Source organism: Cydia splendana, chromosome Z, assembly GCF_910591565.1.
Source record: "Cydia splendana chromosome Z, ilCydSple1.2, whole genome shotgun sequence".
Taxonomy (NCBI): domain Eukaryota; kingdom Metazoa; phylum Arthropoda; class Insecta; order Lepidoptera; family Tortricidae; genus Cydia; species Cydia splendana.
In genome coordinates this window covers 27,968,818-27,995,168 of record NC_085987.1, presented here as the reverse complement: position 1 = coordinate 27,995,168, position 26,351 = coordinate 27,968,818, and the positions used below count along the sequence as shown (strand labels likewise).

The 26,351-nt window shown below is 36.7% G+C and overlaps 1 protein-coding gene and 1 long non-coding RNA gene across 7 annotated transcripts in view; one reads left to right on the top strand and one right to left on the bottom strand.

Moving 5' to 3' along the window:
* Positions 1–24,248, bottom strand: part of LOC134804707 (coiled-coil domain-containing protein AGAP005037) — a 125,440-nt gene extending 101,192 nt beyond the window's left edge. For 2 of the 6 annotated variants that reach the window (XM_063777859.1, XM_063777864.1), the window contains exons 1-6: positions 24,045–24,059; positions 19,222–20,928; positions 6,033–6,068; positions 3,876–4,021; positions 3,033–3,140; positions 1,805–1,976 (exon numbers count right to left, since the gene is read on the bottom strand). In XM_063777859.1, the coding sequence (XP_063633929.1) occupies positions 1,805–1,976; positions 3,033–3,140; positions 3,876–4,021; positions 6,033–6,068; positions 19,222–20,899 (2,140 nt within the window). In that variant the 5' untranslated portion in view covers positions 20,900–20,928; positions 24,045–24,059. Of the gene's footprint in view, positions 1–1,804; positions 1,977–3,032; positions 3,141–3,875; positions 4,022–6,032; positions 6,069–19,221; positions 20,929–24,044 lie in introns of those variants that run through there. The other 4 variants (XM_063777861.1, XM_063777865.1, XM_063777866.1 and 1 more) reach the window with 3 other exon arrangements.
* LOC134804946 (uncharacterized) overlaps positions 1–26,351 on the top strand; it is a 371,780-nt gene that overhangs the window by 107,844 nt on the left and 237,585 nt on the right. The gene's annotated exons all lie outside the window — the stretch shown is intronic.

The window sequence follows — 26,351 nt, the reverse complement described above, 5'->3', positions numbered from 1 at the left end:
AATTTTGCGGAAAAAAGGCGATGAGGTGCGATTTGGATTTGTACAAGGAAGGTTCCGTGCCACTACAACGTCATATGCATATTAACTAAATTGCATAAAAATAACACAATCACAATGTCTTTTTAAGGTTCCGTAACCAAAATGGCAAAAACGGAGCGGAACTGTAGTTTCGTTATGTCCGTCCGTCCGTCCGTATGTCACAGTCGATTTACTCGGAAACTATAAGCACTACAATAATACAATTTGGTAGAGAGGTGTAATCTATACTGAGCATGGTCTGACATGCTCTTGGCCGGTTTTTATTAGACTAGAAGATGTCGAAGGTCTTGCGGGCAAAATAGTCATAACCATAATAGTAAAAAGTATTTGTGGGTTCCCATGCTAATACCCGTGTATTGGAATCTGTCCAGCCGTTTTGGCATCGCAGACACGCATATACTTATGTATAAATACCTACAGTGACCTCTAAATCACCCATTTCAGGTTGGATTTGGATTTCTTATTTTATTTTAAGACTTTGTTGCTTCTTTGCATAACTTTATGATTCCAAGTCAACCTTCCGTGTAGGTTTTTTAAGTAAGTAAGTATTAAAATATAAGTGTGTCACTTTTTTCGTGACCTAACAAGAATTTGACAGTGTAGAATTCCAAGATTTTTTGTACAACTGGAATTACCTGGAAGTTTAATATTTTAATACCTTATCCGCATTGTAATGAACACTCAGTATATAAACTTCAAGTCGATCCCCCAATCCATTCCTGAGAAAAAGCGCGCTTTGTGCTCTATCTCTGGCGATAAATTGATCTTATATTAGCTTCCGTTATTACCGTCTGAGATAAGGAACCCCAAAATTAGGTTCAAATAGCAAACTGGATACACGGATTGTTTCTCTCTCATTCTGTTGTCCAACTCCATTTGAATGAAAGGGAAGCCACAAAAGTTTGTATTTTGAGTTCGGGTATAGACTTTCGGTTCCAAATTCAAATTATGATTCTTCAATTATTTTACGCTTCTTTAATTATTTTATTTTTGACATTTTTAGAACGATAGTGATTATATGGTCTTTGATTTTATTTTACATTTATTTGTAGTTATTTATTATATAGTATTAAATAAGAAGAAGTATTAAACAATGCAACGCAAGTGATATCTTCAACAAATATCCCAAAATTAAAAAATGAAGCTCAATTTGGAAGACATTTTGCCATCATTGCAATGCTTGGATGCCTCGGCGAGCTCTACGAAAGGAATGTAAGTAATTTTGGTTCCTATGATTGTAATGTAAATGTGTTTGGTCGCGCAGAACCCCGTTGTTTATGAATCGATTTCAAAAATTCCAAATCGGTTCAGTAATTTTTAAGAAAATTAACAAACAAGTGGTTTTTACCGAGGCTTGCGTTTTAATCTGTATTGAAGTCGGTTTTTATTTCAAAAGTCAAAAGGTTTCAAAAGTTTTCTAAGTACTTATTTCACTATTGGAATTCCTGTATTCTAGCGGCGTTACGACGCCGCAACGGGTCTCTAGTATATTATATTCGGGGAAGGAATATTTGACAGTTTTATCAAAGAAGTCATCATTAATTTCAGACGAAATAACAATAAAATATAGGTATTTAAAAAAATATTGGCTGCCGTGCGTGGCGTGAAGATTAAAAGTATTTATTTTCGTTTCGTTCGTCTAAAGATTTGAGTATTAAATTATTACAATAAGCGACTCTCGCTCGCGCTCATTAAAGAAAAATGGAACTTCTTAAATAATGAGTCCTTCTAATTAATACTTTGCGTAGCTACTGTACAAACTTACCCAGCGGGCGCTCCAATGTTTTGCTGGGTGTTCGCACAACAGGTAGCGAGGAGCGCTGCTTGCCGCCGCGCCTGAACCCGGTGGAGGCCGTCTCCACTTCCGACATGATGCCTGGGTCGTCGTCGAACAGCATAGCGTTGTTTGGCGGCGGGTAACCCCTAGGCAGCGGTGGCTGGACATAAATAGTAGTCATTCAGTTCGCCTAATGTTAATAACAACGAAAGTCACAGATAAAAAAAAACATGCAGTCAAATTTTTAAGGCATAGGTATACATATGTTTACGTTGATTACTAGAACACTCTTTTAGAATGGAACAACTCCTTCGGTCGTGATTTAATTAGTCGCCACTCGTTGCGAATTCCCTTTTTTTCGCACGTGTATCGTAATGTATTATTTTATGAAATGTAGTTAATTAATGCTACAATTAAACTTGAAAAATAGCATGGTTGTCAAGCAACACGCGTGAAAAGAATGGTTGATATTCCTAAATACTAAGGCACACAGATTTTGATGAATATAAATAATAACAGGTAGTTACATGTAACAGTATCAAAAATATTATTATACGGCATCAGTCTAAGTCCTTAATTGATCGCAGTGACTGAATGACAGTTTCTTAAGAGGCCTATTTACCTTTCATTTTGTTTAAAGTACCTACTATGAATGAATTGCGTGCTGAGTGATGAGTTGATGAAACACTGTTAGGATAAGGCATGATTCGTAGTAAAAGATAAATACACAGAATATCGAAAGTTTTTAGAAACTGTTTTAGAACATCATGAACTGTTTTAGAACATTATCAACATAAATTAATTAAAAAAAAAATGTGTGTTACCATTATGTAGGCTTATTCGCGGGTTACGAGCTTGTTAATTAATATTCGTGTTTAAGTATCTACGTGTAAATAGAATCAGATAAAAGAGCCATAATGATTTATAAAACGTTAGTTATAGAAATACTTAATAAAATAAAATGAACAGTAAGTGATTGTATTAGCTTTTAGCAAATTACTTCATTCTTGCCCGTCAGTGTAAAAGCAACACATGGCGCTGGCGCGGTAAAAATATCTAAATGTGTTGTAATAATGAGAGCAAAAAATTATCGAAAGCTAGGCATGTTATAATTGTTATGTTTATAAAATAGTGTTAATAAAACGTTCGGAATGTTAATTTAAATTAGTCAAAAATTCCAAAGCCAAGAGAAGTATTTTCGAGTAATACGGTCTACCTTCAGAGCCCTTGCGTCAACAATTCGATTCTGCCTGTTATCGCGACATTTGTTGACCGTCGCGTATTCAGGCGTGTAAAGAGGGACCTGCCCAGCAGACGTCCAGTGCTAAACATAATAATACTTATTTCAAAAACTGCCTTATCTACCAACTATGCGTCATGTTAATGTTAAATCATTACATCATCATCAGTAATGAAATTAGTTGCAAAGAACGTATCTAAAGCTTTTTCTGATGTAAGTACTTACTTCTTAAACTTCAAAGATAGGTCTAATCAATAACATCTTTCATCAAACTGTGTGGGTCGACAAAATATTCACTTAATTTATAACGTTGCTATAGCGACTAAATAGGTATTAGCCCTTCGTACTTTGTTAGCACATATTTTACAAACGTTGTTTCTCGAAGATTTTTATCATACCTACTTATTTAATATTGTGTTTAGGTCAAAGCACTACCTAGGTACCTACTACTTTTTAACTGTAGCAAGTTAACACGTGTATCACAAGCGTGCAGCGCCATACCTTTGGAGATTTAGTGACTTTGTATGTAAGTAGGTACATACATATATTTTTTTATTTAAATTTTTACTGTTTCTAGACAAATTATATCAGTAGGTAGGTATGCTTTCAAATAAAAACAATAGTATTTTTTCTTGTAAGTAAAAAAGTGTATAAAAAAGGTAGGTCACCTTCCGGGTGGAATGTCTGTAGGATTCCTGCATATTCTTGTAAGTAATTTAAATATATTGCGCTATCAGCCTATCATATAATTATATTTCTTGCGCAACCGTATCTTTCCTAGGTATGTTTAAGTATGATAGTTTGAATGAATATACGTACATCCATTTCGTGAGAGTTAAGCTGCGAAGGGTGGTGCGGATGCACATAGAGGTGGTTCCCGGCGAGCGTGTGACGGCGTGGGTCGTCACGGCGCGAGGAGCGCCCGCGCGTCGGCCCGCGGCTCGCCTCGCCGTCCGACAGACCGCCTGAAACACGCAATGTATCTTGCAGGACAGCCAATCACTAAATGACCCAGAAATCTAATGCATGCAAAAACGTATAAAATCTATATCAAATACATATACAGACTGTAACAAAAATTGTGATAATTCGTTTAAAGGCATTTTCGGTATTGTATTCTGATAAGGAAAAGGTAGAAGAAATAAATTAAGTCAATTCTACACGCCAACATAAGGTAATCAAATACTCAAAATTTGTATTTGATTACTTTGCCACACATGTGGATAAAATACAATTTTCTCATCAGTTTTTGAACAATCAAGAGGGCCTTTACCAGCTGGTGTGGTGCATACCTAATTTTTAACGATTTCTACTGGGTCGAAGTTGCGGGCGGAGGCTAGTAATAAATAGATTATGGATAAATATCACGATGTACACGAAAATTAATAAATAGCGACTACTCATAGTAAATGCTGTATTTAAGCAAAGTGGTGGAGGGAGATGTCCTGGCAAAAACAAAGCGCCAATAGAACTTTAGATAAGTAAGTAATGGATGGATCTACATAACTATTGCATTCTACTTTCGTGTTTTACTTCATGATAATCACGGGTTATGCATTTCAATTTAACAGTTTGTCATATTATTCCAAGTAGCATTTTTTGAGTTTGTTTTTGTGTGCACTTACTGTGTAGCTGATAAGAGTGTAAAGGCCAGGGTAAGTGCGATAGTGTGCGCGTGGTACGACCTGGAGCAGAGTGAAGAGGGCAGAAGCGGCTGCCGGGGCCCGGCCCTGCCTCGCCCACCTCTAATCTAGTTATGCCACTTCTTTGACGTACACTATTTCGAGTAACACCTTCACAACATATCAACCGTACATTTTTTGTCCAACAAGGACTGTCAAAAGAACACGCACATTTCCACATGTAGCACTAAACTAAATTTACGCCTCTAATATTTTAATTTCTTCAGATGTTGATTAGAAAAAAGTATAGCTACGAGCGAATAAGAAATGAGTTCACTTCAATTTATTTCAATGTATGTATTGGTTGATTTAGAATCCACGAAATATATGGCCATGGCATACTACACAGTCGTCGCTCCGAGAGAAGTACGAATAAGTACCTAAACATGAGACGCGACCGGGCGCGAACAGGTGCCGGGAGTGTATTGGAGAACAACTCCAATCGGTGCTGTAAACTTTATTTATAGTTTCTAACGCTACCCGTCTCATTCTCAAACTCCTGAAACTGGCACGCAAAAACGAAACAGTAGATTTCTATTCGTGTGTAATTAATTTGACTGGAGCATCAACGGGTGATTCGGCGTAGGTACTCTGCACAAACATCACACTGTTTTTCTATTGAGATTTAGGCAACTTGGCGGAAAAAGCATTGTAAGTATCTGAAAGGCGTTAAACTAAAACTAAATCAAATAATGAGGGTTTTTAGTTTGCCTTTCTTTGTTCTCGTAACACGCCTATGTGAAGTACCTATGTAAAATATTATCTGTTTGTTAATTAGGGTTAACACATCTATTCTGTTAGGTGAAGGTATTGTAATTAAATCACGTAGGATGTGAGTAGTAGGGTAGGATGACAACTACCTATCAAAGTAACATCAGCATCACAAACCATGGATCCTAAACTATCCTCAAACAAGCTATATTATTATTGACGGGAAGTGGTTTCAATTATTTTGACGAAAATGACTCAATGTTTCCACCCGGCTTGCTCTGAGGTGGTAATCCATAATTTTACTAAAAACGTCAAATAGCCAAAAATTTAATTACTTTGTTATGGAAACATAATCCATATTTTTATCTATTTCTTATCGTCTAGAATCTAGAAGAGCACGTGCTAAATAAGAATTGCTAATTTTGTATTACGTTTTCTAAATGTCACCTAGTAAATATTGTACACTTTTGACGCAGACAGATCTTATCCAGATTGAATTCATAACCTGTTACTGAAATCAGAATACGTCTGTAAGTATTAGGCGTTAAAGCGAACTAAAATCTTGCAGCATTCAGACACTCACCATCCATCCGTGATCCGTCTCCACGCCAATCATTTTCTGAAACAAATTACGGCCTCTCAATATCTTATTTATTTAGAGCGACCAAATATTAGTCTTTATTATTTATGAGAGGTATATACCTATGTGAGTGAGAGGTCACAAGCTCTGTTGTAGTGTAGAGTTAAATTATATCTACGGGTGATCTCACTATTCTGCTCGGCTAGCCCATTTATATTATACAATAAATGCTTTTGAGATTTACTAAAGACTTCACAGAGATACATGGATGACAGGATAGGTACAAAATAGGCAAAGGTAAAATGTATAGTTTCATTAAAAATATGTTAAGGTTTCGGGAGTTCTCGAGAGTTGTGAATAATTATAAAGAACTCATAAGAGTCATGACTTCATGAGTAATAGAGTTAGACCAAGATAAGTCTGCAATGATTATGATAGCACGTTATTTTAAACGTCAAACTTTTATGGAATTACGACGTGTAAATAACACTTGCACTGTGTATGCTATCAAAATCGTTGCAGACTTTTCTTGGTTAAAACTGAGATGGTCGATGATTAAAGATTGTGATAAACTGATGATAATGGACACTTTATGTAGTGTAAACAAATCTACATAAGTGCTTGTACTTTTAGTTTTGCAATTATTGACATGGTGACCTAACAATAAAAAGGAAAATATCAAACCTAAGTAGGTATATTTTTATGATAGGAAAAAAAAAACCGCTCCGAGCGAGAATCCAACTCTATGGCAGTTGAAATTCTCACAGATGATGTTTTTCTGTTGCCGCTATAACAACAAATACTAAAAATATTATATAATAAATATTTAAGTAGGGCTCCCGTAAGGTAAACGTACTGGTGCTCGACACATGTACCCAGTACATGTCATCTTGAAACTTAAGTAATTGTCAATAGAGGTGACAGCAAGGTGTCATCTATTATTGAGCATTAGCATGTCGAGCACTAGTACGTTTACCTTACAACAAACGTGATTTTTTGCTGTTTTTTTGCGTGATGGTACGGAACCCTTTGTGCGCGAGTCCGACTCGCACTTGGCCGGTCTTTTTTCCCTGAAGGCGTAAACATAAGTCTTCTACGCGCATAAAATTGCGATCGAAGGCATGTCCAACATAAGTACTTAGGGCATACTGAAAATACCTGGACTGGCTACCTAGAAAAAATAAATCGTCTAATATATCAGAATCCAGAAACTTTCAGTATGGCCCACGTACATAAATTATTCGAATTATTAAATATGGCCCAGTAGACTCTGTCAAATAAATAAATAAAGATTACGTCCAGAGCAGTGAAACGCTACATCCAGTCCTCGTGCATTTTTTGTTATAAAAAAAATGCACGAGGCCTGGCCTGGTGGCCCAAAAGTATATACATATGTAGTACGTACCAATATGTTCCTACTTTTAAAATTATGTTGATGAATGTCGTATCTAAATATCTACTTTAAATACGCGACACCACGAATTAATTTGAAAAGTACACGTTATACAAGGTATGTGGGCATGCATGCCTCAAAGGAGAACATCACCGTACCTACCGTAAACTTCTCGAAACCTTCCGAACATTGCCGGACATAAAGCAATTATCTGCTAATGTTCCGTCCATTGGTGTCCACTAGGTACTATGAATTAGACATATGTACCTAGACAGCTGTGTACCTAGTACTAGAGAATCAATGTTTTTTAAGCCAGGCAGTGTTTGGCATGGTAGGTTATGTTGAGGAAGTTTAGCATACGCGACTATCTACTTATAGAATGCATGTGTCTGCAGTGCAGACACATGCATCCGCACTCTGCAGCTCTACTCACCATTGTCTCTTCCTTTCCGTTTCTTCTTTCCGCTAGAGCTTGAGGATTTGCTCTTCTCAGACTTGTCTTTACTCTTCCACCGACTTAACATTTTCAATCCCACTTCAAGGCGCTAAGTTCATTTGGAAGTCTGTCAAGTCAACTAGATTTTACTTTCCTTCATAGCTAAGTAAGTATATGGAAACGGGACGAATTCATATTGCAATGACCGTTCACTGCGCAGGAACATTGATTCATTGTACTGGTTATTGAAGTGAGGATTGTTGCAAGTACGTATTATAATAGTATCTAATGGATATGTTGTTCACTGTTTTAATCAATTCCGGAAAATATTTTTATTGCTGGTTTAGTGCTACTGTAAATATTTTGCTTATTACCAATAGCGTGGATCGCTGGTAGCTAGTAGTATGGGACGTCCAGAGCCAGAGCTCACTATCCAAATTTACTTAAAGCTCTTAGCCATAGCTCCGATATAATTAATATACTAAGTACTCTTGGCTCAGGTTGATAAAGATATTTTAATAGGTATTGCAACAAAAAAGCATACGGATAATGTATTAGTTTATTTTGTTTGACATTATTCCGAAATCCTTAATTTACATTTTTACTAGTATTTTTAAGATTTTTAACATAATTTCAGAAAGCATAAGTAGACATGTAATATCACAATGTGAGGGGTGTGTAATGTTTTTAATAACAACTATTTTCGAATTTTCATTTTGCATAATTCGAATTGCATAATTTTGAAATGCAGAAATGATTATTTAGTATAAAAACAAAATTAAGAAGAACAAGTTGCATAATTTCAGTAATAATAATAATTCGGTTGCATAGTAATGTATTTGCAGAACAGGCAATCAGTATAATGATAACTTTGTATACTATTTAATGATCATAACGTTATTCCACATAAAAACCAAGTTCATAGCGTTCAAAGAATGAAGCGTTATTTCTTTCCACATATTAAAATTAAAGGTTACTCTTTATTTATTCTTAAAAAGTATAGCATCGTCATCATCAGCCTAATACATATCCCACTGCTGGGCAGTGGGCACAGGCCTCTCATGATCGAGAGGGAAATAAAATGTGTACTATTATAAAATAAGTCGGTTCTGGCGCTTCGCCGGCCGCTCCCGCGGCACGCTGTAGGGTCGCAGTTCTACCTAACACTCCTCCTCGCTTCGCTCGTCATCGTACCTAACGGCGACCTGCCTTAAGGTAGAATATGTAAGTTGTTTTATAATTTATGTCATATTATATTATGTCACCCGATCATTCGTTAAAATATAGTTCTACATTTTAATCATAATACTAACTGTATGTTATTACAAGTAAAATTATTCCTAATGATCGTTATAAACAACGTTTTTATGATTATAGAACATTCTGTAATTTAATTATTATAACGAATAATATTAAGGATTATGTTTCTATACATTATGTTTATTATGAGTTTTAAAAGTAGTTAAATGTAATTATGCAAAATGTTTGTATTAAAATTGAACGTCAACCCAATGTGAGGGATCAATTGGCGATCCTGAATTTACCTTGCAGCTTAGAACTCAATCTTTTTGTAGGTAGGTAGGTAATTAACTTTATTTTTTTTAGAAGTGGATGAGCATTATATGCGTTAGCTTTTTTTGTCTGTTCGTTTTCGTGTATTTTAACCTTTATCAGACTACGATTTTCTAATACATATTACCTAAATATTGAATTTCAAGCTCTGGCGATTGCAATCTTAGTTCTAAGCTACTTATTCAACTTTAGGGCCGGTACAGACGGACTGCAACTTGTATGGGATCAGCACGCCGACGTTGCAGTTGGCGTGCTGTTCGCGTGCAGTTCCCAATGTTCTCATACAAATTGCAGGGTCGCAGTCCGTCTGTATCGGCCCTTATACTCTTCTAATATCTTTTCAGCACAATTTTTCATAATATAGCAGGCTTCTGTTATGAAGACTCGGTTCCTTTTTAATATATTACCTAATTTCAGGTTGATTTCATTTTTATTAATTTTAGTGAGATTGAGATAGCAAGTGCAGATCTATATGTTGCCGAGCGAGAGCGGCGTTACCTAGGCCGCTCGTTTCCGTGACTACTTAGCGCTTAAAGGGGCCCACTGATTAACAGTCCGCCGGACGGTATCGACCTGTCAGATGTTCGGAACTGTCAAAATTTTGTTCTAACTGACAGGCTGATACCGACCGGCGGACTGTTAATCAGTGGGCCCCTTGGAATCACACTAACTGGTAACTTTAAATAATATTTATAAAATACCTATATTACTAACATTTAATTTATAATGCAGGTTTCCATTAATGAATTTATTGATTACTTTTAAAGAGGCACTCGAGAGTCAATGTAATCCGTGCAAAGTGCCCTTAGACTGTTATTACGAAATTATTAGAATAAGTGTGGGTGGATAATCTTTTTATAATAGGTACCTACAATTGAATTTTGTATTTCTAGGACACTTGAATAATATATTAAGGATCTAAATGTGTTGCGATATAGGTACATACTCGTATTTGACTACTTTAGCTATCAATGTATATTTGATGCTGACTGGACAACTTGCTTCAACAATGTCATTATTTTGTAAAAAAAAAAAACGCTCAAGTACTTAACTGTCTCTATATTATAACTAAAGATTTAGAGCCCATCAACGTGCACACTAGCGCCACTGCTAATTAATCGTGATAATTTAAATTTAACGACAGGTATTTAAAAAAGGGGGCCGCTACGTACTGTATTGTGTATTTAAGTTACTTTTGAATACATCAAACTAGTTTTTATGTTGCTGGATTTTTCGAACTAGGACCTCAAAACAAAAACGCCCGTTTTAACTTTGGACGCAAAGATTGACGAATCCAGCAACATATAATATAGTTTTATGTATTCAAAAGGTACTGAAATACACAATACAGTACGTAGCGGCCCCCTTTTTTAAATACCTGTCGTAAAATTTAAATAATCACGATTAATTAGCAGTGGCGCTAGTGTGCACGTTGATGGGCTGTTAAAGAATCAAGAGCGGTTCGAGAATTGACTGTAAAGAAAATGTATATAAATAGTGTCTTTATGAGCATGCTAATATACATTCCAACGCTAAACACATATGCCTGAGAGGTACCTATAATTAATACGCTATACCACGGTCAGTATGAGTTAAGTAGTGCCCGGACGCAGTTTCACTATACGTATGTAGGTACTTGTATTCAATATGTATAAGTAATATAATAATTAAGTATAATGACATAAGTATAAGCACTAGTGGCACTATCCCAGTCGAATATATGTATGTTAGTTTAACTTAAATAGTTACTGTTATTGCAAAACATAAAGCATTAAATAAATTGTGCTCATAATTAAAAAAATATCCATTTTTGTCTAAAATATTTAACGTTGTTTTGAGTTACACTGTACATACGTAAGTACTGTACGCAAAATATTATTGGAAGTACACTGAACGGGAGAAAAGGTCCAGCGATATCACTTAGGTAGTAAGCAATACCTACATATTGAGTTATTTATAGTTTTGTAGTCACTTGGGGTGGAGTGTAAACAGGACCGTATATTTGCTCAGCATTGCCTACCACGCCAAACATTGCCTTTGAAAAGCAGTAACGTAAAGAATACCGAACCAGTAACTATACGAGTAGGTATATAGGTAACTATTAATTCCTAATAATGGGCGAAAATCCGACCATTTTTAGAAATTGTGCATAGCTACTTGGTAGAAAATTACCATTTTTTCAAGTCAGTCAATGTTTGGCGTGGTAGAGCAACTTTACGGCACTCGTGCTCGTGAGTATCCTTTCCTATAAATGTTTTGTAAGTGGAGTATATTTAACACAAATTTATAGATACCCGAACGGCACTGCACAAAATTATATTGCACTAAAATTATAGTATAACTACTGTGCTTCCGGAATAATAAAATTTATAGATAGGGTAATTCGCCAGTAACTGGCCGCCCTAAACTAAAAATTAATTCTATTCACCTATAAATATAATTCATTTTGGCATAAGGTGGCCAGTTATTATTAAACCTTATACTAAAATGAATTCTGTTTATAGGTGAATAGAATTAAATTTTTTGTTTAGGGCGGCCAGTTACTAAAAGTGGCCAGTTACTGGCGAATTACCCTACAATACTTAGATATCATCACAACATACGTGTTGCAGTGAATGAATAAATAATGAAATACAAGATATGGACACGCATTTAATTTTCCATACTATGTAGTAAATCGAGTAAGGTCAAGTTTTAGCCAAACGTTTTATAAATCATGAATCACCCCGCTACCCCCGGAATACAGAGTAAGTATATGTTTGATGCAACGCGCAGAAGCGGGCCGATGCACCGCTGTATCCAGGGGAGCGGGCGGTTGACTTGCTACATACATAATCACGTGGGCACCCACCCATCCTAACGTCCGGCGCGAGGGATAGTGCCACTGACCACCCCCATGGCCATCGACCGCAAACAAAACAATCCGAAACTTCACCCTGGACCCTGGACACCTATACTTTATCACACGCTACCACCGAGCCAACCTACTGAGAGTTATTTGGTGTTTATTATCACAGTTAGAGGTGTTTGGAGAGCCGGCGAAACGCGTGGCGTTGTTTGGTATGGCACTTGCTACACGTGGCGACTGCCCCGGCGCAGTCTGCGCCGTCCGACGCCCACTTTAATACTAAAGCCGGCTTGTATTTTTACTATAGACAGAGAAGTTAGGTATGGCCTGTTGCGCGGTAGATGCGGTGCCGCACAGGCGCGAGGGTAGTCCGCGATCGATGCGGCCGTCGACCTTGCGCGACGGATATACCGCGAAGCCGACGCCTCCCGGCACTAGGGTTGACTCTTCGACGCGCTACTACACACTAATACTAATAAAAACTTCTTTTATTGTCAAACTGATTTTTATTCATTACCAATATAGTAATTATTATTTCGATAGATAATGAAACCTACCTAATTAGAGTTGTACCTACTGTTTTAAAGATATATATTTATCAAAATTTTATTTTGATAAGGCTTTAACAAGACTTTCAAGTTTTTAGCAAGAGAAAAGGCAATCTTGAATTCTATAAAACTCTTCAGAGTAAGTAGGTAGATACCACAAGTCCAACCCCAGTTCAAACATTAATTTAACAGAGAGGCTGCAAAGTTGCAAACAGCAAGAAATAATACACCCACCTCATTTTGCCGCATAAGTTGCGTCCTGACCTGAAGGTATGTTGGGTGCTTGGTGCCTACTATGTACCTAATCAATATTTGTTTGTATGGACACACATTTGAAAATAAATTTGGTGTAGCGTATTTCAGTTCCTGTTTATTTAGATAAGTAATTTCTACTCTTTATTCTCGGACAGTGTAGAGGAACGAATTAGGCACTTGGTTAGTGGCAACCCTACACGTTGAGCCTCGGTCGCTGTTGCCAAAATGTTCGCAAGAGATGTAGAAAACCTACTCAAGCCCTTTTTCACTCCTGTGAGGCTGAAGATTTACAAATGACCCATTAAATTAAAAAAAAGGTCATTCAAGCAAGCGATAGGACTATTTAGAGGTATATCAGCATTTAGGTAGGTGTAAGTAGTCAATTAAACGCGAAGTCCTTAAATATCTACTCATGCGTAGGTACGCATATACACCTATAACTACATGTATACGTATCTATATGTATGTTGGAAGCTTGGCTTGCGCACAGCGCAATGCACGTACGATGAGCTAATATAACAGGATCTAGGCCCTTTTCGAGTAAGCATTTTATTTAAGTCGTAGTTAAACTTTTGTGTGGTTTTTACTCAATTGTCCGCGGCCCCCTCATTAAGACTAAAGTATAAGTTTAACTTACGGACAACGAGTACTTAAACAGTTTTACATACTTACTCGACTACAGGTTTTTTTCCAAATAGAACCTTTTTCTTTTTTTTATCGAGGTTTAAAATATTACAAATAGAGAAATATAAGTATTATAACTAGCTGTTGCCCACGACTTCGCTCGTGTGGATTTTTATATAGGTTGCTGTAATCCTAAACTTTGTGCAGCTAAAAAAACGAAGACACATGTCATTTTATTGTAACAATGTCTTCTTCCAATGTTTCAACTCCCTTAATCGAAAAAAAATATTTGTTCTGAACACAAACTGTCAATATCTTGTCAACCCCCGTACAGGAAGAATTTTCCTAAACTCAATCAAAAATTAATAAATTAAGTCCAAACCAAACTTACCAAACCTACCGAAATCGTTCCCGTTACAAACTTTCAACACCCCTTTTAACCCCCTTAAGGAAACTTTTTTTTTTTCAAAACACTGAAATTGCTTTTCGTGTAGGTATTGTAGAGTTAGACTAAGAAAAGTCTGCAGCGATTTTGATAGCCCTCGCAGGGCAAGTGTTTTTATACGTCATAATTTCATAGAGGTTTGACGTTTAAAATGAGACTTGCACTGCGTGGGCTATCAAAATCGCTGCAGACTTTTCTTGGTCTAACTCTAACATTGTGTCATCCTACGAAGTGTCAAGTCCCTCACTCACAAAAACATAAGCGTTCCCGTTACAAGCTATCAACCCTTTTTTTACTACATTAGGGGATAAATTTTCAAAAACGCTGAAAGCTTTTTTTTTGTATTTTATTAAAACGTCTTGCCGAAGTTTCAGTTCCTACATCCCCTTCTTAATCCCCTTATAGGGTAGTAAATGAAGCAAGTATGGAGACCCATGCATTAATTTCTCAGTCGATGAAATTTAGCTTGGTTATTGTATAGTATGAGCCGAGACTAACATTATAAATATCCAAAAAAAAAAAAACTCCTAAGTTAGGTAAAAACACAAATCTGATTATATATTGAACCGAGTAATTCCTCAGTCCAAAATTATTTTACAAAATAAGTTATTTGTATCAGTATGTGATACTAGAAAAAAATCTAAAAGTTTTGTCAAACATGAGAATATTTTTTTATGATACTTCCTTTTTTTGACGCTCATCTTCATGGGAAAATTGCTCTGTCATTTTTTTCTTCTTATATGATCTTAGAATATAATTTGGCGTAGTGGGTAAAAAAATCCAAAAAAAATGCGTATCGAAATGTATGTATTATAGAACTATTAAAAACTGAGAGTGGAAAATTTTTAGATTTTCATTTTGTAGGTACGGCACGGCAATAAAATGGCATTCCAGTGAAAAAATTAGACTGAGGAATTTTCCGGTCCAAGACACGCCAAAAAAATTTATTTTATTAATACTGGTATTTCTGCTGGGATATTTTTTTGATATTTCATATATTGTTGCAATAAGTTACATGAATATGTCTGGCGAAGAAAGTTTGAACGGAGCATTTTTCCGTAAAAAGATATTAACGATTTAAGACTTTAGGTATTTACTTTAATTCTATTATTATTATTCTTTGGAAATTTATACAATACTTTTTATTTATTGATACTTTATCATACTGTAAAGTTTTTTCAAACTGAGGAATTACTGCGGGGTCCACTACCTTTATTTACTACACTATTATAGCAAAGAGAACCATACCCACATATACCATAATATACCTACTATACCTAGATGGACTATGTGCTTACTCGTATAGATAACTACTTAGTGCAGTGACTAAAGAGTGCAGTTTCGATATCATTAGAGTTTTCTTTACTAATATTTAAAAAAAAAATCACCTAATTAGCTACCTATTAGTGAGGCCCTGGGTTCGATCGCGTGATATACTTACTGTCTGTTCAAACTTAGTTAAGTTTTATTTTAATACACGTGTAAGTAACTTTACATAATTAGGTACCTTAATAAATTATTATTTTTCGTAATGAAATTAAGAGTGTTTAAAATTCGGGTGATAGACCAGGGGGCCGATTTTTGAATTTCGACCGGTCGATTTCGTGTATTTCGTTCAATAATATCTCCAGTACCCGGCATTAAAATTCTACTAATAGAATTGAAAACGAGTGGTCAATACCACTCGATTCCCAATTTCTATCGCTCGTATTTCAAAAATTAGCATCTCTTTGTTTTCCACCGATTTTCGAGTGACGAATTCGTGCGCTCGAAATTCAGAAATCGGCCCCTTGACTCGAACTATTGACTCCATTGGCTCCGATCGAGCGCCAAAAAATCTTGTCAGAATTGGGTCCCTTTTATCCCTTGTTTCACAAACTCGATAACATTTTATTTTTACATATGTAAACTGAATGGTATGTATAATAAATGTTCCGGACGTTTGTATTTTAGTTTGTTCATGATTTTGGGTAGTTCCATTGGGTGTCCTTCTGAATCCCTAACAACGTTTGTCCTAAAGTCACTTGCCCTAACTGGTTTGTCCTAATGGGCACATGCCCTAACGATCAATTGTCATAACGATTATTTTCCATAATGTAATGGTTAGCCTAAGACTCATTTGTCCTAAGCATTTGTACCATGACTATCAAGATCCCTAATGTTTTTTACCGCATTCTTCGAAATCCGTAACAATGTTTGGCATAAAATAATATGCTCTAACTGTTTTGACCTAATGGCTATTGCCATAATTATCAATTGTCATAACAGTTACTTTTCCTATTGATCAATTATCATAACAATTACTTTCCATAATGAATGGTAACGAACTGTTGCCACAAAAGTGGGTTAGGTTAGGTTGGAACTGTGACCCTCGTAAAAACGAACTGCTGGCACAAAAGTGGGTTAGGTTAGGTTAGAACTGCGACCATTGTAAAAACGAACTGCTGTTAAAACTAGGTTAGGTTAGAAATACGATCGTTGCAAAAACGAACTGCTGCCACAAAAGTGGGTTAGGTTAGCTTAGAACTGCGATCCTTGCAAAACCGAACTGTTGCCACAAAAGTGGGTTAGGTTAGGTTAGAACTGTGATCAAGGTTGCCCAGTGGGAACCGACACCGGAGTGTCACTAATGCGGAGCCGGCGTAGACTCGGCCCAACACACATTGGCTGAGTGCCCAGTTTTTGGCGAGGAACGGGAGGAGTTGGTCGCCCAAGTAGGGCAAGACCTTTCGCTGCCAGCCGTAGTTCAGGCCATGCTGGGCAGTGAAAGTGCGTGGGAGACTGTGCTCACGTTCTGCGAGCACGTCATGGGAGACAAGGAGGCGGCTGAGCGCGAACGGGAAGCCCGGGCCGAGGCTGACCCAATGCGCCGCCGCCGCAAAGGCCGCAGACGTGCCGCTCATGAGCGGAACCTGCCGCCCTGATGAGAGCCAGCGGGCGGCGGACATGGGGGCGTCCCCGTCCATGACGCTGGCTCCCGAAATGGTAAGCGCGACCTCGTGTTCCGGAAGCGCTTCCACTGGGACGATCAATAAAAAAATAGCGGTATGGATCCTAGTCAGGATAGCCGCTGCGGGGTCGCGGACGCATTGCGCAAGCTTCCCCGTAACCCCGCAACCATAGCGGCGAGAGGACACCATGGGGTTTAGTGGGTAGTGGGGCCTCTTTACAGCCCTGAGTCCCACATAACCGTCCGGGTTTCTCCCCGGCCCGGCGGTATGCGTAGAAGCATTCCCCATGTAAAAAAAAAAGGTTAGAACTGTGATCCTCGCAAAAACGAACTGCTGCCACAAAAGTGGGTTAGGTTAGGTTAGAACTGTGATCCTCGCAAAAATGAACTGATGCCACAAAAGTGGGTTAGGTTAGGTTAGAACTGCGACCATTGTAAAAACGAAACGAAGTAGGGAAATCAAAATTAGGGCATACGAGTGTTAGGTCAAGCAACGATAGGCTAAGTAAAATTAGGTAACATGATGGTTAGGATATATAATTTTTAGGCCTAACAATAATTAGGCAAAAAAAGAATTATGCTACATAACATTAGGATAAATACTCAATATGGAAAGTGCCATTAGGGAAAAACATATTAGGACAAAAAAAATCGGCCATTCGATAATAGGGAAACCAAAATTAGGGTATACGAGTGTTAGGACAACTGATCATTATAACAAACAATATTAGGGAATGCAAAAATAGGAGAAAAGACTTTAGGGATTCAGATATAGATCCGTTCCATTTCATAACTTTACCGATAAACACAAAATCCCTCCTCACCCCGTAGTAGTTGGGGTGAGATGGGATTTCATAAAAAGGTGATTTTGGAAGATTGTTGGATCGATTTTTTTTCTTATGAATATCACTATAGCTCCATTTGTAGCATACATTATTTAGGTAGCAGTAGCCTTTAAAAACCATCTCACCCCCTGGCATTCCTACTCTCCCCATTCATAACCCAACTCTCCACGCAATCCCTACTCACCCCATTTTACGGTATGTACTGTTAAAGATATGTAAGGAGCAAAAGTGTAAATACATATTTGACGTCCACTATACCTACCTACATACTCGTATTGGGTATTTTTCCGGTTCGCATTTAATAAACTATGTACCTATCCATCAGGTGGTGTCAGAACTCTAGCAGCTAGGTTCTGCAGCTCGGCCGTCGGCCTCGCACTGAGATCAGAGTCAGTCGTCCAGGGCCAGAATCTGAATCTTCAAATCTAATTGAGGAAGACCTTGTACTGTCCGAACTATGTCACCCCAGTTATGTAATACCTACCTATTGTTATTAACTAGATCCGATAACCATCACCAACCTTTAGAATTATAGAACTTATGGTTCTACTGACCTGTATACAAATTTTCTCAAAAGAAACAATATGGCCGCTAAAGGATGACTCACATTAGACCGGGCCGTGGCCGGTCCGGAGCTTCCGGAGCTTCGTTTTCTATGGAAAGCACCACGTGATCACCGATCAGCCGTCATAGAAAATGACATGTCCGACGCCTCGGTCCAGGCACGGTCCGGTCTAGCGTGAGTCAACCTTAACCCTGACGGGTCAGCCCCCAAACCAACTCGTTTTTCTATTGCTAATTCCAGTCATTTCCTCCATAATTTCAACAATACAATGGATGCTTTTACTCGTAGTGTCAAATTCTCACAAAGTTTAGATGTTTAGACCAATTCAACCACAATTAGATGAAATGATTTAAGGTCAATTTGGCGACGACCGTCTATCAGGTAAGACCGTCTCCGAGCTTTTTCGTCGCTACTAACTCTTGCGTTTGTTCACATACTCCACTTACAGACGATCGGTAGAGCAGAGCGAGCGAATCTCTTTCTTCCTGTCTGTGTCTGAGCGATGTGCCTACGTATTAAAATAAGTTTTCTTGCCCTATACCTAACGGTCTTCCCAATCAAAAATTTAATATTCCAGCGTCTCCACATTTACCTTAACTGAGAATTCTCAGTTAAATAGGTTTTTAATGTCTAATAAACTGTATTGTTTTCTATTATGTAGGTAGTAATAAAATTATTTAAGTTAAACTAGCTCACGTAAGATTTACTTACCTTTTTGGGTGTCGCTTTGTAAAATCCTTTGTATTTCACTAGCTTCTGACCCGCTTTCAGATTCGGAGTGCAATGAATAATGTGCACTGGCTGGATGATTTATTCTGTGATTATTCACAATCTTGTTAGTGCCAACACTCGTCGTCCGAATGGGAGGGCGTGGCGGTCTGGTCAACATTTCTTTCGATCTGGCTTCGACTCCTGGAGCCTCATTTTGGGAGCAAATATATTTTGGATAAGTGTCGTAAATCTTTTCTTCAAAGCTTACTCGCTTTGGTTGCAAACTGAAGGAACGAAAGTCATTGTTTAAAGACTTTCGTGGATATCCATGTGCATCAACCGTGTCTTGTGGGCATAACAAATTCCTATTTTGAGTAGTATGAATTTTTTCAGGGTATCTATACACAATATCGACGTCTTTAGGAGTGGACTGATAGCGTAAAAATGTATCGGTTCGCCTTTCCGGAACTCCTCTTATGAATGGGTTACATGTATAGGTTTTGGCCGTAGTGTCGACTCTAAGATCACCATCACGTGGTAAGCTGTTAGTTTTGTAGGCCCGCGGCAAACTACCATTACTTGAATTTGGTGCATATTTGAGAGAAGCCCTCTTTAAGGTAGAGTTCAAAGACTGTTCGAGTAAAAACTCATCTTCCTTTTGCTTTAATTCCTTCAATTTCTGCCAGTAAAAAGCTTCAAGTTTTTGTCGTGCTTTTGCTTTCTGCTCTATATTTTCAGATTTACTGTCCACTGGCAGCTTGTAAACTGGATACAATGGGTTTCGTAAACTAGAACGATTAAGAGAATTTCGTCTTTCTTCTGCTTCATTCATAGATTTTTTCACGTGTCCATATGGCGAAACAGTTTTTGGCATATTAGGGATTTTGTGACTTGTGGGTATAGGTGAAGTTGGAGCAGAGTAATTATAAGATTTTGTGATATTTTCTTCGCACATACTTGAATTATTATGAATATTTTGGGCCAGTGTATATGTCTTTTTATTATTGTTATCAAAAGAAAAACTTCTAGCTCTCTTTGGCTGTATTGTTCGAACTTCCGCTTCTTTTTTCGGAGATATTAAAAATTTTGTGCTAACTCTTTTAATTTCTGCGCCCACTGAGGCTGGTTTAGCAAACGATTGGGCCTGGAACACTTCAATTTCTTGTAATGGTGTTACAGTTTCTGTTAATTTTTCCACAGAATGATAGTATACATCTGGGAATCTGATGTTATCTTGATGAGAAGATGTAACTAAAACATTATTTAGTTCGTTATAGGGTTTCGGTGGGACTTGAGGTCTAGCTTTATAGTATTCTTTGGACAAATCAGATTTGTCTCCATTATGGGACAACTGGGTTTTCACGCTTTCTGATACTAACGTGCTGCTGGATGAATTATCGCTTGAGGCAATGTTACATGACGAATCCATATCTTTATAGTATTTTTCAATGGCTAGATTCTCGTAAATTCGCCCAATATCGTTATTTGTATTCAGAACGTTTTGTTTTACTATTCTAGGATTCTCATATTGGTTACTGTTAGAAGAATTATCAAGATTAGACTTTTTACATCCCATTTGGGTTACCTTTTTTGGCTTTTCCTTAGGCTTATTGGAAAAAAATAAGCTAGGAAATATCTTACGAAAACTGTTAATACGCTTTTTACCACTATCGGACATTTTCGGCTACTGCATGCACAGCTATATATCTGAAATGAAATACAATTAAAATTAATTGAGTTATTTTCTAAAGGGTCGAGGCATGTTGATTCTCGGTTTTTTCCAAGCTTTATTCAGTGGACTGAATTATATTGCAATTATAAGCACGAGGATTAGGTAAACAAACTTTTCCCCCGAGCGAAACACAAAATTTTTCAAGAGAGGCTTTACCAGCTGGTGTTGTGAAAATTAATTTGGCGCTGTGTTGTATGTAGGTACATTATGTAAGTATATAAGATTGTGGGAGTGGCCTTTTGTTAACTTTCATCGGATTTTACTGTAAATACCCTACTACATATTTAGGTATAGCAAATTCGTAGGTACCTTTGTGATTTTTGACCTGCTGGTGGCAAAAATTCCTAACTAATTCCAGCTCTATAGGCAGCGTCAAGCTTGCATGCCTTTTAAGGATCCTTTACGGGGATCTCTCCATTCAAGACGACAAAACATATTTTATTTATTACATCTTACTTGAGGGTCCCCAGAGGGTGTCTTTTCAACCCATATCCGTATCATGCCTCGGCGCCTCGGCCCTTGACATGTACAGCGAGTTGCAAAGGACACATTAAAATTCATACTCAAAGTGGAGCGAGCAGCAAATTATGAATGAATTTATAAAGTGGCCATGCAATTTTGCGTCTGTGTGTACCTCAATAACATAAATCTAGATAACTACAAGTATGTATAGTAGGGTGTTTCATTCTTCCGAATTTTCGATTTTCATCTGACTTTGCTCGAATTCTTGTTCTAACTGATAAAAAAATATTATACGTTAAAAAAAAAAAAAATCGGTCAAGATTTAGAGGTTGCACAACATCAACAAAGATTTTTCAAATAACCAACGACTCTACATCGGAGGGTAGAAAATGGTTTAAGCGGCTACCATCAAAGCGGAGAGTAGTGTGATACTGAACCTTCTACATATAAATAAATTTTAAAATTAGTAGTAAACTTGGATTTTGGTTACTCGATAAATGTTCTAATTAAGATTTTTCAGTTTTTCCACCTGTTTCCAAAGGAAAAGTGCTTTTATCGTGTTTTAGTCGCAAAATTCAGTTTTCTCATTCGATTTTAGTATCAGTTCATTATATTTTGTCATTTTAGAACATACTTCATTTTCACGCAATGTATGGGGTTCTCACTCTACCTTTTCAACTTGTGCAACCTCTAAACCTTATTCGATTCTTTTGAAAATTGAAATAGATAGTTTTTAGTGTGGGGAGACTCCATTGGTGAGAAAAGTCAGGAAAAATATTACAACTTTTTTTTCTTCATACAAAAGTGAATCACCCTAATGTATAGGTATTTGTTAAGTTAAACAGATATGAAACAAAAAGGTTTAACATATCTATATATGTACATTTTAAACTAAAATATTTGTTTTTTTTATAACTAGAAAAATAATTAACTAAAATAGGCATCTTCATTCAGCGGGGGACGCTAGCCAGCCTTTTAAGGGCTACCTTCTGCAGCGTGCAGGGGCTGGGGGGCCCTTGGGGACATGTAGGACAAAGTTTTTATTTATTTTGAACACAAGAGTACCATCAAAATGATCAAGATTTCAGTAGCGTGTATTACGAGAAGATTATCATAATCTAGAGATTCTAAGCCTTTTTAAGGCGGCCTCTATGAACGCGTCCTAACCGAATAGATAATTTAGTAGCTCCAAACCGAGCAGCGATAAGAACTGAGTAGGACGGTACAAGCTATCGTTATTATCATGACCGAGGTGCGGCTGATAAAGTTCCTTTCTTCACTGAATTTGAGGTCAAAAACTATATTAGGTACCTACATATCGCATCGCACTATCTTTACATAACTTTATAACAGTCACACTCAGAATTATCTATGCACTCAGTATCCAACTACAAAATCGGTCCAATTTGTAAGGTTCAATACAGTTTAAGTACCTAACGGTTCCTATTAAATAGGTAAATTATTACGGTTGTGATCTATAAAGTATAGATCCTAATAGACGTTATTCGTCAAAAATAAACCCATATTCCATAATTATGTGTTAAGTGGTCCGCTAATTCCCGTAAATTACCCAAAAGTAAATCTCGTCTATTACAATTACCGCAAGCATTACAATTATTCCTCCAATGTTATACCATTGACCCTGAGAGTTTCTAAAGTAAACTAAGTTGCGCATGGTAGCTATTAGAAGGTAGGGTACGTATACGAGTACCTACGTAAGTAGATACTTGGTAATGAAACTGAAACGACGTAATCATTGTCCTTTTCGATTGCCATGATAAGAGTTGTGAATTATAGATAGAGCCTATGCTAATTAGTTCAGTTAATGTCATGATATGAACGCGCGAGCGTGTGCGTACGGGTGTGACCAGCGTGAGTCACCGACACTAATACTTAATAGCTGGCCGCTAGCTAAAGCCGCACTCAATATTTTACCAGGACGGTCAGCTCAATCGAATTATTTCTGGCGTACATATCCTTAGCTTTTCCATCGTACGATCGTGCTCAACGCTCATATACAGAAATCACAGAAAGGATTTTGTTCCTGCAAGTGTACCTACCTACATTGTATAAAATTTTACTTAACTAATACTTACCTACTATAATTAAAATAAAACTATTCAAGGTATTTTATTTTGTTCAGGTTCAGGACCTAATCTTCGTAATTCTACATAGGTAGGTACCTACCTACTACAATTTTCGTTAAAGCTTTAATTTTTTTTTTCTTAATACACCCATACGAACTTACCAAGGAAATGTAGATAGGTCCTACCTACATATTTTACTAAGCGAATAAATATTCCTTCTCTATAAATTCATAATAAAATAATATACAGTACAAAGAAAACAACCCGAAAGGCTTACCAATTAGGTACCTACTGATGTAAACATTCACGAAAATATTGTACTGTTCACATCCTTATTCTTAATTGAAACTTAAGTGGTCACTCTGCACTCGTTAACAATGTCATTTATTCACTCCTAATGAAACTGAACGCAATGTTTTCTAAGCTTTAATACTTAATAATAAAATGTATACTCTAACACTTTACAATGAGTTTAAGTTAAGAGGTTAACATTTGAATCTTATTAGAATTTTAGTTAAGTAACAAACAGAGTAAAGCCTTACCTTATTCTGATTTAACTTAAAACGGAAATGTCCCGTCAGACGCTGTGAAGTAACAACAACAACATAAAAATAACCTTTTACGTGCATATCTGCATCACTGCTCTAGCATTTTTTATAAATTCGAAGGCCATACACGGCCTGCCTTTTCAACCGTTATTAAAATTAACTTTGTGAGGCAAGCGATAGAGTCGAATTCAGTTATACTGACAAGCAGGTAGAGCGGCTTTGAACGTTCCGTTACACGTTAAAGTTCCATTCAGTACAACGCGGTAGAGTCTTGGTAGAGTATATAGGTTTAATAGAGAGTACTTACCTTTTAGAATTAATCATGAAATCTAGTATATTTTCATACAAAGTAAAATAGTTATGCTTGATGGTGACAGTGACAGCTGTCATCTTTTATACAATTTATGCGTTTTAAAGTTATAAACTGTTGTTGTTAAATATAACTACCAAGTCAGGCGCTACAATTTCTACTAAGGATTTGACAGCATGGACAGAGGCTCCCCAGAGGTCATTAGTTTTTTTGACATTAATTGATTTAAACGCCTTTATTACATCTGAGGTACAAACATGTTCAAAATGAAGGTCTCCACAACACTCTGGAGCGTTATGTTTTAATAATGTAACAGCAGATGAGGGTGATGAATTTAAATCCTTAGTTGTGGATACTGGTACCTCGGTGAAAATTTTTCAAATTCTGTAGCTACTTCTAAATTGGAATCTATAATTTTGTTATCAATGTTTAGTTTAAGCTCTTTAATTGTGTGTTTAGAGCGACCAGTCTCCACATTTATAACTTTCCAGGTTGCTTTAACAATGTCGGAACTACTTTTTATTTTCTGACTTAGATAATTTCGCTTAGCTATATGACAATCTACTTTAAACTTCTTCGAATACTCCTTCACATGTTCTTTAAATTCATCACTCTGATTAAACCGCCGTTCCTCATATAAGGCATACAGTTCACGTCTTCTTTGATGTAAGTCCGCAGTAGCCCACTCACTAAAAACTGATGCACCACTAACTACGACCGATTTTGAGGTGAATATCGCATTATAATGATCCACAAAAGTGTGAAAGAATGAATTATACATACTATTAGGACTCATATCGGAAGACAAAAAGGGTAGCGCCTGAACTAAACTTAGCTTCATTCTTTCCACGCGGTCCGAGGTTACTGGTACAAAAGTTATTTGTTTTCTCATGGTATTTTTCCTTAATGCCTCAAATACCATTAATTGACCTAAGTGGTCTGATTCTAAATTGCTGATAACTTTTTTAGCAATAGGAAAAATATCTGTGAAAATATTATCTATACAGGTTGCACTAGTAGCAGTCACTCTAGTGGGCTCCATAAACATGTGGTTGAGATTACAAGATTTAAAAAGATTCAATAATCTACAAGACATTGTTGAATTTTCCATAATATTTACATTAAAGTCGCCGCATATAAGCAATTTCTTACTAGAAGATGATAATTTAAGTAGGGCAGATTCCATTATGTTTTCAAATAATTCAAAATTACTTAATGGCGGCCTATACACACAGACAACAATAAATTGCTCTAATTCTACTGCACTTAGTTCTATAGTCCGTTCAACAGACATGGATACAATGTCCTTACGTTCCTTAAATTTTAACTGACTATTTAATATAATTAATGACCCACCATGTATGGAACTAAGTCTGGTGAACGAACTTCCCGCCTGGTGACTGGTGATTATTAAATTGGGGCATTAATTCATTATTATTTAACCAATGTTCAGTAAGACATAAAATATCAATATTAAAATCATTCAAAAAAAGTTCTATCTGTAAATTTTTTCCTCTAATACATTGAATATTTTGATGCACCAGGTGGATATACTTTCCATGTTTGCAGTATTTTTCATTATATTTATTTAAAACTAAATTGCCAGAGACAGAATCTTTTGTCTTAACACCTAGTTTAAATCTATTAAATCATTGGTTATGACTGGAACCAATTCCATGTTCATACTGGGCTGCTCAATAGGAGCAGAATTGTCTGCCAAATTCTTGGCAGAAATGTCAAGTAAATATGATAGCGATAAAGCTATTTGTCTTTTGTAAATTAAATTGTCTTTTAGCAAATAAAGATTTTGTTGGCCATTTAGGGGCTACTGCGTGACTTCGCCTACGATTTAATAGGGATGGATTAAAATTTAATGTCTTATGCAGTTTTAGTACAGTGAGAAGCACATATAATTTCCTCATGCTCAGGATATCACTCTTTTTATATAAATCACTAGTTGGATATTTTCTAGGGAGTTTATGCATGACCTT